Consider the following 14674-nt stretch of genomic DNA (forward strand, 5'->3'; position numbering starts at 1 on the left):
TTTACTACCATCAGCGTTACGCCAGCTATCATTCCAGTAACATCTTTGGGAAAACCCCAGGAGGTTAATTAAACATCAAATGCTTTTCCTGAATCCATCCCATCTATTCTTTAACAAGTGCTGACTTTCCATGTGTTCCCACAAACTCAATTTGCATGTTCCCTGCCACCGATGTTAACCTTAATTGGTCTGTAGTTTGTTAAATTTGAGCTTATCCAATACTCTGCTGCCCCTATCCTAACTCGCACCAAGTTCCATTCAGCCATCACCCCAGGGTTGCTGACCTTACATTGGCTCCCAGTCCACCATCGCCTCAAATTTAAAATTCTTATTCTTGTGTTTAAATCCCTCCATGGCCTCGCCCCTCCCTATCCCTGTAACCTCCTCCAGTCCTACAACCCTCCGAGATCTCTGTGCTCCTCCAATTCTGGCCTCCCCGACTTCCTTTGCCCCAACATTGGCGGGGGGGGGGGACCTTCAGCCATCTAGGCCCTAAGCTCTGGAATTCCCGTCCTAAACATTTCCACCACCCCCTCTCTCTCCTCCTTCAAGACCCTCCTTAAAACCGACCTCTTTGACCAAGTTTTTGGTCACCTGTCCTAATGCCTCCTTCTTTGAGGTCAATGCCTCCTTCTCGGTGTCAATTTTTGTCTGATTTACGCTCCCGTGAAGCTCCTTGGGATGTTTTACCAGATTAAAGGCACTATATATGTTGTTGTTAGTAACCCTCTTGATTTAAAAAAATAATGGAGTCACTTCAGGCACTTTCCAAAATTGAGCAAACTCTCCTGACTTTAGCCGGGGTGCGGGGGTGGGAGGAGGGTCCAGCAGCCTCCCCCACTGCCAGGCGCAAAATACTTACACATCGCATTACTGCCACACAGGAGGAAGCACCTTATATTGATCAGCTCCCCTCTCCCAATGCTGTCCTCTTTTGATCACTATTTGTACAAGCAACAAGTAATGACTTTCAAAGGGGCGTGTTTGTTCTCGGGTGGCTCTGGCTGGGTTAGGGTTCCGCCAGCTGAACGCCAGGGTGGCACCCAAGTGGACGTGCGCGAACCTAGGCCTGTCAGCGAGCTATTCGACCATGGAGGGCGTCGCAGGCAAGCCCAATCCAGTCCTCGCCTGACAGTCACACACATGCATTTTCCAGCAGCAATCACTGATTAGGAGCAGAAACCTTGGCTGATATTTTTTTATATCACCCCGCACCCCCCCTTCCAAATCCAAGGACATTGAGGCTAATTGTAATACCTCTAACCACTGCCTGGGCTAAGGACAGCTATCTGAACACAGAGTGGGAAACAAACTCGTGGCTTCCACTCCCGCATAGCTTGGTACCACACGTCCCATTGACTCAGCCGTGGCTCAATGGGTAGCACTCTTGCTTTTGTGTCAGAAGGTTGTGGGTTCAAGTCCTGCTCCAGAGACTTGAGCACAAAATTCAAGGCTGACACTCCAGAGGGAGTGCTATACTGGTAGAAGGCGCCAGATATTATACCGAGGCCCAGTCTGCCCCCTAAGGTGGATGTTAAAAATTCCATGGCACTATTTGAAGAAGAGCAAGGGAGTTTCTCCTGGGCCAATATTTATCCCTCAACTAACATTGCTAAAACAGATTATCTGGTCATTATCACATCACTGTTTGTGGGACCTTGCTGGGTGCAAATTGGCTGCTGTGTTTCCTACTTTACAACAGTGGCTACACTTCAAAAGTGCTGTACTGGCTGCAAAGTGCTTTGGAATTCCTGAGGTCATCATGAAAGGTGCTATATAAATGCAAGTCTTACTTTACGTGACAAGCCACTGGGGAGCTTGTCACTGCTCAGTCAGAGCTACTTGGTTTAAGCAGTGAAATCGGCACAGCGTGAATGGTGGTTTTTCCGACATTGTTGGTGCAACGACCAATGCTCCTTTAAATAACTTTTCTTTTTCTCCCCCTTATCAAATACGACAGGATGCATTTAAATTACTGGAAGGGGAAGAGCTAAGCCACAGTTACGTAAGCCTCTGTGTGTGTGTGTGTGTGTGTGTGTGAGACTTGGAGTTCCCGCCCTCTTTCAAAGGCATAAAGCTTCCAGGCCACTGCACGAGGCAGCAGTGTTAGAGACTGAGGAACCCTCAGGAGCTTGGCAAGTGCTGGGATTGGATATTGGGAAGCGAATATCAGTGAGGGATTATTACACAGAAAGATAACTTGGAGAGCCTGAAGTCCCAACTTCACCTGATCAAATCGGGGTATGTGTTTTGTGTTTACTTTTTTAAAAAATAGATTAGAACTAGTTCATCATATTTAATATCTATGTTTCTGATATGTTTGAATGAACTCTAACCTGCCCTGACAAGTAATTACATCAATGATGGATGTTAGAGAAACAAAGGTGAGTTGGCAGCTTTTAATTCCCGCTAGTTTTTTCTTATCCTCTCCTGAAGGTGACGATTGTTACTGGGATACGGTTCCATTGGAGTCCGGGTCATTCATCAGTACCTCATATAATTGGCTATCCTCCCTGTGTGAGCCTACACAATGAGTGTTATTCAACTGTGGGGGGCATCCCAATCTTATCTTCTCCTGATGACCATGTGCTTTAAGGCAGGGGGGGGGGGTGTCACTTGATAGCACTCAGGAGTGGGATTCTTGGCTGAATTATCTTCATTTCCCTGTCCCAGTGGCACTGCCATTCCCTTCTGAGATCAGTTAACTCAGCACAGATGAAAAGTGGGACCAGCTACTCACTGTTTAACCAGTTGAGCCTTTTGGGAGCCAGATGTGCAGTGTTAAAGGGGAACTGTCTACAATTTTGTCTGTCGGGAGAGGGAAGAATTCCCATCACACTAACATTACCTGCAAATGGAACGATGGTACACAACAATGCAGGTGTGTTTGACAACAAATGAATGAAGGTTTGCCAGACACTATTTCATGCACTGTGCTGCCCCTTTAAGGATGTTTCTCTATGTAACTATCAGCAAGCAATACATGCAGCTATTGACGTAACTTTGGGTTCGGATGGTGAAGGCACTGCCTAGTGCAGTACTGAATGACCCAGCTTTAATTCCCATTCTGTGCTGAGTTAGCTAATTTCAGCTGAGATCGGGGCCGGAGTATTTTTGGCCTCAGTACCACTGTGACGGGGAGGGGGAAACAAAATCAGCCAGGATTCTAGCTCCACATCTCTCTTCAGTGACCTGATCTGAAAGGTGACTGTGTATGGATGCTGGTATAGTGGGCTAGGGGCTGAACTGAGCTCCTCCCTCACTGACACTCACCGATCTCACACAAGGAGAGCGAGACTTTGGGGAGTGGAACCAGAACCCCCTTGCCGGATAACGCCTCCGTGTAATTTCTGATGGGGGAGTTTAGCCAGTGAGTGCTGCCAGGCTATTCAACCTTGAGACACCTCGCAGCTAATCCCGACCCTGATAGGCTATTCAACCACGGGCAACCTCGTAGCCAAGTCCAATCCTAATAGATTATTCAACCATGGGGCACCTCGCAGCCGAGCCCGATCCTGATAGGCTATTCAACCATGGGGCACCTCGCAGCCGAGCCCGATCCTGATAGGCTATTCAACCATTGGGCACCTTGCAGCCGAGCCCGATCCTGATAGGCTATTCAACCATTGGGCACCTTGCAGCCGAGCCCGATCCTGATAGGCGATTCAACCATGAGGCACCTCGCAGCCGAGCCCGATCCTGATAGGCTATTCAACCATTGGGCACCTTGCAGCCGAGCCCGATCCTGATAGGCTATTCAACCATTGGGCACCTCGCAGCCGAGCCCGATCCTGATAGGCGATTCAACCATGAGGCACCTCGCAGCCGAGCCTGATTCTGTTAGACAATTCAACCACGAGGCACCTCGCAGCCGAGCCTGATCCTGCCCTGACGTGCACACGAACTTGAGTCACAGGTTAGCAAAGAGGAGTGGTAACCCTAAGCTGAGATTGTAACCATTCCCTAGCCCAGGGGCACTGAGGTTCCCTTACCATTGCCTCGGCCAAGACGAGCTAACTCGGCACGGGCAAGCTGACTGAACCTGAGACCATTCTGGTCTTTGTGCGCGAGAGCCAATGCACGTGTGTCTGTCTTAAGCTGAAGACAGGGACCAACAATTGCCTTATGACACAGCATTTGTGCTTAAAGCTGCACTGTCATCTATTTGTTGACATATCTCATGAGGCGCCGTGAAATAAGAGGGATATACAAATAAATCATTCATCAGCCAGCACATAATACAAAGCTCTAGCCCACGCTATGAACTGCTGACGAGGATATTACTCAAGTGGAGGAATGTGTTTAGCTCTTTATTGGTTCACAGAACCCTTCAATCACTGGAAAACTTGCGTTTCCTTCTATTCATCTTTCCCCCTCACAATTTTCTTCCTAAATTCCTGGAGGCGCTGACACCCTTTGAGACACGGTTGTACTGGGAGCTCTGGCATGTCAGCCATTTCTTGTTGACCGTGTCTGCAACAACAGCGCCTTTAATGTAGTAAAACATCCCAAGACGCTTCACAGGAGCGTTATCAAACAAAATTTGACACCGAGCCACATAAGGAGATATTAAGATAGGCGACCAAAAGCTTGGTCAAAGAGGTAGGTTTTAAGGAGCGTCTTAAAGGTGGGGAGAGAGGTGGAGAGGTTTAGGGAGGGAATTCCAGAGCTTAGGGCCTCGGCAGCTGAAGGCACGGCCGCCAATGGTAAGAGCAATAAAAATCGGGGAGGCCAGAATTGGAGGAGCGCAGAGATCTCGGAGGGTTGTAGGGCTGGAGGAGGGAGGGGCGAGGTTATGGAGGGATTTGAAAGCAAGGATGAGAATTTTAAAATCGATGCGTTGCCAAACCGGGAGCCAATGTAGGTCAGCGAGCACAGGGTTATGGGGGAATAGGGCTTGGTGTAAGTTAGGATACAGGCAGCAGAGTTTTGGAAGAGCTCACGTTTACGGATGGGAGGCCGGCCAGGAGAGCATTGGAATAGTCGATTCTAGAGGTAACAAAGCCATGGAGGAGGGTTATTTAACCGGGGGAGGAGGGGGGCGTGCGGTCGGTATAACAGCTGAGCCGATTCTGTCCTAAACTAACATCCGCACACATCCGAGCTTTCCAGCAGGGGTTTATGCGCAGCCTCTTGGCTCCATTCCTGGTCTGTGATAAGTTGGCTGATATCAACCAGGCCAACAGTCGAGGCTGATACAGTTGGTCCAGACTAGGAAAGTGTCTATCAGGTAGGAATGGATTGGAACTGGTTTTAATGTTGCCTCCTTCCATGCCTGCTACCACTTGCATTGTATGGGCTTGCATATAAAGAATGGACCTTTGGCCAGGTATGCCCAGCCCCCATTACCAAGGAATTGACACGTTCGGGAGAGGAGAAAAAACAACAAATCCAATTATCGACAGTTCTGAGTGACGGCAAAGTACAAATGTAGTTATTTGTTGAACAGTTAAACATTGACCCATTTGAATCCGGTCCCTCTTTACATAAACCACTGGGTTAGGAATACCACAGGTCTGGATAAATATTAATCTGTCTGAGTTTTCAAAGCTGCTTCCAGGGAGCCTGGGCGACAGACTCTGTAGCAACAGTGTCCACCTAACCTGTGGGACTGGGTTTGAACCCAGCCCAGACGACTTGGATGAGTGTCTCTTTCTAACGGTCCAATGTAAAGTGAGTTCGGTGCAGTCATAATCCAGTGGGCAAGAGACTACAGGACTTGTGTGGGAGCGCTAAGTAGGCGATAGCGAATCAGCAGCCCGTTTTACACTCGCCAGGATTTTCTTTAAAATTCAATGGGCTGCCGGTTAGCTTTCGCCCGTTTTGCGCCACTGCGCGACCAATTTCACCCGTTCCAGCGCAAAAATCCAACGTTAAATTGGTGATTCCATTCTAACAAAGAGGTCATAGGGAATGAGAGAGTACCTAGTGTAGATGATAGAAATATCATACTGGTACAATAGGAGGCACCTTCACACCTTTCCATTAAGGCTATTTCTTGGGGAAGCATAGAGGGAGGTTTACTCTGTATTTAACCCGTACTGTATCTGCCCTGGCAGTGTTTGATGGGACAAGTGTAATGAGAGGTTTACTGTGTATCTAACCCATGCTGTACCTGCCCTGGGAGTGTTTGATGGGATAAGTGTAATGGGAGTTTTACTCTTTATCTAACCTGTGCTGTACCTGCCCTGGGAGTTTTGATGGGATAAGTGTAATGGGAGTTTTATTCTGTATCCAACCCGTGCTGTACCTGCCCTGGGAGTGTTTGATGGGATATGTGTAATGGGAGTTTTACTCTTTATCTAACCCGTGCTGTACCTGCCCTGGGAGTTTTGATGGGACAGCGTAGAGGGAGTTTTACTCTGTATCCAACCCGTGCTGTACCTGCCCTGGGAGTGTTTGATGGGATAAGTGTAATGGGAGTTTTATTCTGTATCTAACCCGTGCTGTATTTGCCCTGGGAGTGTTTGATGGGACAGTGTAGAGGGAGCTTTATTATGTATCTAACCCATGCTCTACCTGACCTGGGAGTGTTTGAGACTGACCCTGTGTACAAAAACAAGAAAAAGCAGAAAATGTTCCAGCCCCTGGGAATGACGTCCGACACTTCAACGACCGCAACATTCACCAGATATGGAAAAACAAAGTTAAAATAGTTCCTAGGACTTTAGGGCTAAACTCTGACCCCTTGGAGGTTATTAGATGTAAATAAACACTTCTATTCAATCAGCTTATCTGGGTGACAGAGCCTGCAGTGCAATGCACAGAGGCAAACAACAAAATGAATTCTGATTATTTATGATTAGTTTAGTTTATCCTTTTTTTAATATGTAATTCCCTGCGTTGTTTTCCGAATACATGTCTACTATCCGAATTCCAATGTGTCAGAAGATGCTTTCATGTTTAGGGCTTCCAGTCAGTGGAGTTCGATGCCAGTGTATTATCTCCCATGTTTACAGCACTGAAAAAGGCGTTCTCATCCAGCCCCACAGAAATGTACAACTATGCTGTCGGAATTAGGGAGCTATTTTCCGCAATCTAAGCACGGAGGGGAAACCGACCCATGGACATCCCTGGAATGCACTGCCTGAAAGGGAGGTGGAAGCAGATTCAATAGTCATTTTCAAAAGGGAAGTGGATAAATAGTTAAAAAGGAAAAAATTTGCAGGGCCACGGGGAAAGAGTAGGGGGGAGCGGGACTATTTGGATCGCTCTTTCAAAGAGCCGGCACAGGCACGATGGGCCGAATGGCCTCCTTCGGTGCGGTAAGATTCAATGATAACGTCGCCCAAAACAGATTAACTGATCAGTCACCTCATTGTCTGTTCGTGGGATCTTGCCGTGCGCAAATTGGCTGCCGCATTTGCTTACAAACACAACAGCGATCGCACTTCAAAAGTTACTCGTTGGCTGTGAAGCACTTTGGCACGTCCTCAATGCAAGTTCATTATTCTCCCATCATCCAAGCCAAATGTAAAAGCAGTTAAAGTCTAGGTGACGAATTCTCAGTCTCTGCTGCCTCTTGGCCTGATCAAAGCGTTACTTCAAACAGCGGTGTGTGAACAGGATGCTGAAATACAAACTGAGGAGATCCTTCTGTGAACGTGAGATCGTATCTGCAAAAAAAAAGTCGTCTCCCAGCGTGCTGTTATAAATCATAAATGAACTCGCTTAATACGTTTTATAAAAAGGGAAAGAAATAACTTTTTCGCACAATTTTCCTCGCTTCATGTTTTTGAGCAACTGGCAGATCTCCCATGGCATTGCTCATTGTGAGTTGCCAGGTTCGTGGATTGTACGGACAGGAGTCGTTATACCGGGCAATGTATTATTCTGCTGCTGCGGTCCAACTGTGTCTAATGCTGGCCGGTCCCTCCAAGACCAAAACTCTAATTCCTGCATCCCGAGGTCAACTAGAGGTTAAATGCTGTTATTAAGGGAAGTTTGCAGATTGGAAGGTGTCTATAAATTCCTGGCTTCAGGCCGGAAGAAACCAGAATTAAATGGCTACCTTTTCTGTCTCTCTTTTTGTATACTTTTGACTCTTTGAAGTATGACAGACTCGAAAGATATAGATTATAGATATGCATGGAGGTATAGATAGTTATAGAGACACAGATTGATGCAGATTTTTGAGTCCATCAAAATAAAATCCAGAGGACACAGATTTAAGATAATGGGCAAAAGAACCACAAGGGAGAGTAGGGGAGTGGGATTAATTGGATAGCTCTTTCAAAGGGCTGGCACAGGCTCGATGGCCGAATGGCCTCCTTCTGTGCTGTATGATTCTATGATTCTAGGTAATTTTGGTAATTAGAATGAACATATTACTCTCTTTTTGTCCTTATTGTTGATATGAGGTTGTCTCTGGTCAGGCCATGGGCTAGAGACAAAGAAAAGTTCCTTCTAAACTCCTCCATCAGGCGTTATTACCAAATGAGGTACAGCACGGGTTAGATACAGAGTGAAGTTTCCTCTACACTGTCCCGTCAAACACTCTCAGGGCAGGTACAGCACGGGTTAGATAGAGAGTAAAGCTGCCTCTACACTGTCCCATCAAACACTCCCAGGGCAGGTATAGCACGGGTTAGATAGAGAGTAAAGCTGCCTCTACACTGTCCCATCAAACACTCTCAGGGCAGGTACAGTACAGACTAGGTACAGAGTAAAGCTCCCTCTAAACTTCCCCATTAATGTGGGTTAACTCCAGTCTCAGAAGAGTGCCCCTTACAATGGCAATTTAACATTTCTCTTTTTCACACCGGTCGCCAATTTAGTAACCAGTTACATGCTGCAGACTGACTCACAGCTGCCAGGGAATTATTACTGACAGTGGACATTGAATATTGTTCACGTTTAGCAATCTTTGACCATAAATCACAAAATGATGACGGTGAAGTTGTGTTGAGAATCTATCGAGTTCAGTATTATAGCCGCAGGGTGAGATCGGCTGTGCTGCGTGATCACAGAGCGCTGGATGCAGTTTCCTCACGCAGAGTGAGCTCGCCATCTTGGGCGGGCTGTCAATGGATGGAAGTGAACAAGAGTTCAAGGGGGGGAGCAGGGGCCCAAGCTGAAGGGACAGTCATTCTGGGCTGCTCAACTGAACCCTCTAATGGCTAGTTACAGAGTAGTACTGTGGTAAGGAGGATAACTCACCTTTAATAAGATTAATTGGCATTAATACACAATCAGAGTGGGTACAATCTACCTACCTACCTATCTATTATCCTATCTATTTACATATCTCTCAGACGTCACACTTCATCATGTGTGCAAATTTGTTTCACACATAAAATGGGTATTTTTTAATTGATCCCTATGTTCAAATCCCTCCATGGCCCCCCCTCCTCCCTGTCTTCCTCCAGCCCTACAGCTCTCTGAGATCTCTCTGCTCTTTTGACTGCAGCCTCATGCACTCCCCACTTCCCTGCCTTCGCTCCACCACTGGCGGCCGTGCCTTCAGCCAACTATGCCCACGCTCTGGAGACCTCTCCGCTCTCCAACTCGTTCTCCTCCTTCATGACCCTCCTTAAAACCGGGCTTCTTTCACCAAGTTTTTGGTCGCCCGTCCTAATCTCTCCTTCTCAGGCTTGGTATCCATTCTCTTTCACAGTTTAAATGGACATAGTGTAGAAAATGCAAACTTTTTGCTGAAATCGTTCTGCTAACACAGGTGGTGCACGGGACTCGGGGACTCCTGGAAGCTGCTTTTACATTGGCGCTGTTTTAATTCAGCATTTTGTTCCAGCGCCTCTGGGTTAGGCTAGGGATGGGAGGCAATATAATTGGTTGGGCTCCTTGCTCCTGACTGCCATCTAGTCCCCACTGCTGGAAAGTGCATGAGTGTGTCTCAGTTGAGGACGCCATGATGTGGAGATGCCGGTGATGGACTGGGGTTAACAATTGTAAACAATTTTACAACACCAAGTTATAGTCCAGCAATTTTATTTTTAATCCCACAAGCTTTCGGGGGCTTTCCCCTTCCTCAGGCAGTGTGGCAGTCCACACTGCCTGAGGAAGGGGAAAGCCCCCGAAAGCTTGTGGGATTAAAAATAAAATCGTTGGACTATAACTTGGTGTTGTAAAATTGTTTACAATCAGTTGAGGACAGCATTGGGCTGAATCACCTGCCGGTTGAAGTTGCTACTGATGCTTACCGTCTCGGCTCACGCACTGAAGATGTGAATTGGGGCGGGGGAGAGGAGGGCTCTCGTTGCTGGCAGATATTCCACTAAAAGTCAGTACCTTCAGGACAGGAGAAAAAAAAAGAAAGACTTGCATTTCTACAGTGCCTTTCACAATCTCAGGATGACCCAAACCGCTTCACAGCCAATGAAGTACTTTTTGAAGTGTAGTTACTGTTGTAATGTAGGAAACGCAGCAGCCAATTTGAGCACAGCAAGATCCCACAAACGGCAATGTTATAATGACCGGATAATCAGTTTTAGTGATGTTGGTTGAGGGATAAATATTGGCCAGGACTCTCCCTCATCTTCTCCGAAATAGTGCCGTGGGATATTTTGCATCCACCTGAGAGAGCAGACAGGGCCTTGGTTTAACGTCTCATCTGAAAGACGGCACCTCCGACAATGCAGCACTCCCTCAGTACTGGCACTGGGAGTGTCAGCCTAGATTCTGGGCTCAAGGAGAGGAGAGAATGGAGTGGGCGAGGGAGAGGAACAGAGGAATTCTTACTGAATCGGCTTAACTCCGATTAAAAACGGCATCAAACGTGTTAAAAGTCCGATCTCTGCAGTTTTATAATTTGCCATGACGTGTTCTAATCTCTCACACAGTGTGGCGTCTGCATCAACACAGTGCAGTATCGCATTATACGAGCTTTGTGCTGTAACTGAGGGGGCGAGGGGGGTTCTTGAAATACTTTCATACAAAGATGCAAAATGTTCCTTGGGTAACCATGGTGCCTTGTGTTCAGAACGACCTGCTGCAGCAGTCACAAGCAGCGGGAACGTAACTGTGAGCCTTGCAAACTCCCGTAACAGCTGTGAGAAATCTGAGTCGGTGTAGAATTGTTGCTGTCCGTCACATCACTGCACCCGTGTATGTGTGTTTTTCTATACAACGTGCACAAGTCACACTGTGATTAAATGTACAATGTGTGGATTTTCAGGCGGGAAGAGACCATGATGGTGTCACTCATCCTCCTCGCAGTGTTCTACTTACACACCGGAGCTGTCTGTGAATCGCAGGAGCTGGCCAGCACCAACAGGTGAGAAATCGGTACACTTTTATTTTATTCGGGTCTGTTTGCAAACAACAACTTGCATTAATATAGCGCCTTTAACATAGTAAAACGCTTCAAGGCGCTTCACAGGAACGTAAATCAGACAAAATTTGACACCGAGCCACATAAGGAGATATTAGGACAGGTGACCAAAAGCTTGGTCAGAAGTAGATTTTAAGGAGCGTCTTAAAGGAGGTGAGAGGAAGAAGAGAGAGAGGAGAGGGAGAGGAAGAGTGAGAGAGAGAGAGAGAGACAGCTTTTCAACCTGTTTGGACTCAATTTGAATCTTGATACCAGATTTAAAAGGACACTGTCTAACCCACTACATCTCCTCATACTGCTCATGCCTGTTATTGACCCCAGCTATAACTGCTGCCATCATTAGAGCGCCCTAAAATTGTCATCCTCACATCTGGTCCCTTCGTTGTCACAGCCGAGATGATAACCTCACAATGTGAGTTTCACGGGTGTAAGATAATTCCAGCACAGTGGATTACTGGGCCAGTGTGAGATTTCTCCAGCACAGTGGATTACTGGGCCAGTGTAAGATAACTCCAGCACAGTGGATTACTGGGCCAGTGTAAGATAACTCCAGCACAGTGGATTACTGGGCCAGTGTAAGATAACTCCAGCACAGTGGATTACTGGGCCAGTGTAAGATAACTCCAGCACAGTGGATTACTGGGCCAGTGTAAGATAACTCCAGCACAGTGGATTACTGGGCCAGTGTAAGATAACTCCAGCACAGTGTATTACTGGGCCAGTGTAAGATAACTCCAGCACAGTGGATTACTGGGCCAGTGTAAGATAACTCCAGCACAGTGGATTACTGGGCCAGTGTAAGATAACTCCAGCACAGTGGATTACTGGGCCAGTGTAAGATAACTCCAGCACAGTGGATTACTGGGCCAGTGTAAGATAACTCCAGCACAGTGTATTACTGGGCCAGTGTAAGATAACTCCAGCACAGTGGATTACTGGGCCAGTGTAAGATAACTCCAGCACAGTGTATTACTGGGCCAGTGTAAGATAACTCCAGCACAGTGTATTACCAACACCTATCAGATTCCCCCCGGTTGGATTGGACAGCCATATTGAGAGTGATGTGACGGTCGAGTCTGACGGGAGTTTTTAATCTTTCCCTCTCTTGTTTCTCCGTCCCCAGCAGGACTCCGCATCCCTCTCCTGCTCTCCTCTTGTACCTGCAGAAGCTGAAAAACTCCAAGACAAAGGTGTTTGACCGACACGTGCAGAGCGTCCTGGAATCGTACACTGGCTCAGCCAGCGAATTCCTCTATGTTAAATCAGAGGACACCAAGGAAAGCATCAGTGACAGGTATTCGGTGTTAATAATATGCGCAGAAAGCTGCCGGGTAAAACTCTGCCTCTTTTGGCTCAATGAGCCGCGCAGGATAGGAAGATCCCACACTCAATCCCCTGGCCTACGCTGCGTTGGCCGATCTCAGCCAACATTCCTGCTCCGGATCGCTATTCGCTGATCCCGGCTGGAAAGTGGACACTGAGTCAGAAGATTGCTGGTTGTGATGCCCTGGCAGTCGAATAGCCCACTGACGCTCACAAGTTGCTGACTGAACACTATTTTATAAAAAGCAGCAATCAGCAGCGCTTTGCTTACACCCTCCACCTTGCAGACTGACCCCTCCAGTCTGGATCTGGTTGCTTAATTGGACCGTTGATTTATTAAGGGACTGTCCCTCAATTATTTTAATCAAAATCAAGCACATGGGAGACACTTGAGAAACTGGGATTGTTCTCCTTAGAACGGAGAAGGTTCAGGGGAGATTTAATAGAGGTGTTCAAAATTAGGAGGGGTTTTGATTGAGTAAATAAGGAGAAACTGTTTCCATTGGCAGGAGGGTCGGTAACCAGAGGGCACAGATTTAAGGTAAAAGAACCAGAGGGGAGAAGGGGAAAAAACTTTTTACTCAGCGAGTTGTTATGACCTGGAACGCACTGCCTGAAAGGGCGGTGGAAGCAGATTCAATAGTAACTTTCAAAAGGAAATTGGATAAATACTTGAATAGGAAAAGTTTGCAGCCCTGTGGAGAAAGAGCAGGGGGAGTGGGACCAACAACTTGCATTTATATAGCGCCTTTAACATAGTAAAATGTCCCAAGGCCCTTCACAGGAGCGTTATCTGACAAAATTTGACACCGAGCCACATAAGGAGATATTAGGACAGGTGACCAAAAGCTTGATCAAAGAGGTAGGTTTTAAGGAGCGTCTTAAAGGAGGAGAAAGAGGCGGAGAGGTTTAGGGAGGGAATTCCAGAGCTTAGGGCCTAGGCAGCAAATTGGATAGCTCTTTCAAAGAGCTGGCACAGGCACAACGGGCCGAATGGCCTCATTCTGCACTGTAAGATTCTACGATTACACAACCTTGTCACTGACTGATTGTTTTTTGGGTTTTAATTCCAGCACGGTGCCACACGGCAGGGTGAAGCGTCACAAGCTGGGCTCGGGGTATCACCCCAGCCGCCATAGCTCCTGGGGCTGCCCGCTGGCCACCTGCCAGACCCACAACCTGGCCAACTGGCTGTACCTACTGGCGGTGAACAAGGGGAAGGACGACACGGCCCCCAAGAATACTGGCGACCCCCACAGCTACGGCAAGAGGAGGAGGAGACGGAGGTCCATCTACCTCCCCGGCAATTCCATCAGGTTACACACGGACGTACAAACGCATCAACAAGGACGGACAGGGAAAGACCCTTGGGCCCGTCCAGCCCGTCCCACCCAACTGTGATACCTCGTGTGTCATAATATACACACTCCGCACCCCACCCGAAAACCACGCGATCTCCTGGGACAGGCGAAAACCCAGTTAAAACACCCAGGCCAATTAGGCGATGGATGGCTTTCGTTTGGCTAGACGAAACCCCAGACCTCCTTCCACCTACACCCCCCACCATCCACCCTCTCCCCCTTGTGTAGCGAAAGAGGAGTGGGGGGGGGGGGAATCAGTGAGAAACATATCGGCCCCCCTCCCCTCCCAAAAGAAAAAGGAACATCGCAGGATTTTAAAACGAAAAACTTTGAAACAAATAAATAAATAAACAAGCAAGCTACCCGCTCTCTGTAATTGTATCTGCTCCACTCGTACATTTTTTTTTAAAAAAAGCTATTTATTTGTTATGTATTAATTTACTGATCGGAAGTTGTGTGATTTATAGAACGGGTCACTCCCTCCGGGGTCTAGAGCAGCATCTGCACCAGAACGGATACAGTCGTGGGGTTATCTGTCTTAAAGGGGCCCTCCCGCCAAAGAAAAAACATTTATCATTAGGAAAGCTGCAGGTCCACTCCTTTTTTGCGTGTCCGCAGGTGTTGCTGCCTCGCCCGCTCGCACTGTCACCTGGAGCCATTAAACATGTGGGCCCCTCCCCTCTCGCGAACCGAGTCGAGC

General features: G+C 47.5%; 1 protein-coding gene across 2 annotated transcripts; it reads left to right on the forward strand.

Annotated features, from left to right (window-relative positions):
• Positions 1–2078: 2078 nt before the first annotated feature.
• Positions 2079–14332, forward strand: LOC137305636 (pro-adrenomedullin-like). Of its 2 annotated transcripts, none has more exons than XM_067974519.1 (4): positions 2079–2241; positions 11135–11233; positions 12414–12584; positions 13687–14332. In XM_067974519.1, exons 2-4 carry the CDS (start codon positions 11148–11150, stop codon positions 14012–14014), a joined length of 585 nt encoding a protein of 194 aa, XP_067830620.1. In that variant the 5' UTR covers positions 2079–2241; positions 11135–11147; the 3' UTR covers positions 14015–14332. The 2 variants fall into 2 exon arrangements, with proteins under 2 accessions (XP_067830620.1, XP_067830621.1); XM_067974520.1 differs by having other exon boundaries at positions 12417–12584.
• The last annotated feature ends 342 nt before the right edge of the window (positions 14333–14674 follow it).

The sequence above is a fragment of the Heptranchias perlo genome, chromosome 40 (genome assembly GCF_035084215.1).
Source record: "Heptranchias perlo isolate sHepPer1 chromosome 40, sHepPer1.hap1, whole genome shotgun sequence".
In the NCBI taxonomy this organism is placed as follows: Eukaryota; Metazoa; Chordata; class Chondrichthyes; order Hexanchiformes; family Hexanchidae; genus Heptranchias; species Heptranchias perlo.

Bases quoted from the DNA above. Each gene is read 5' to 3' on its own strand.
- LOC137305636 (XM_067974519.1), top strand. From the start codon at position 11,148: ATGATGGTGTCACTCATCCTCCTCGCAGTGTTCTACTTACACACCGGA. The intron at 11,234-12,413 runs GTGAGAAATCGG...CTCCGTCCCCAG, and splicing joins GAGCTGGCCAGCACCAACAG to CAGGACTCCGCATCCCTCTC. The intron at 12,585-13,686 runs GTATTCGGTGTT...TTTTAATTCCAG, and splicing joins AAGGAAAGCATCAGTGACAG to CACGGTGCCACACGGCAGGG.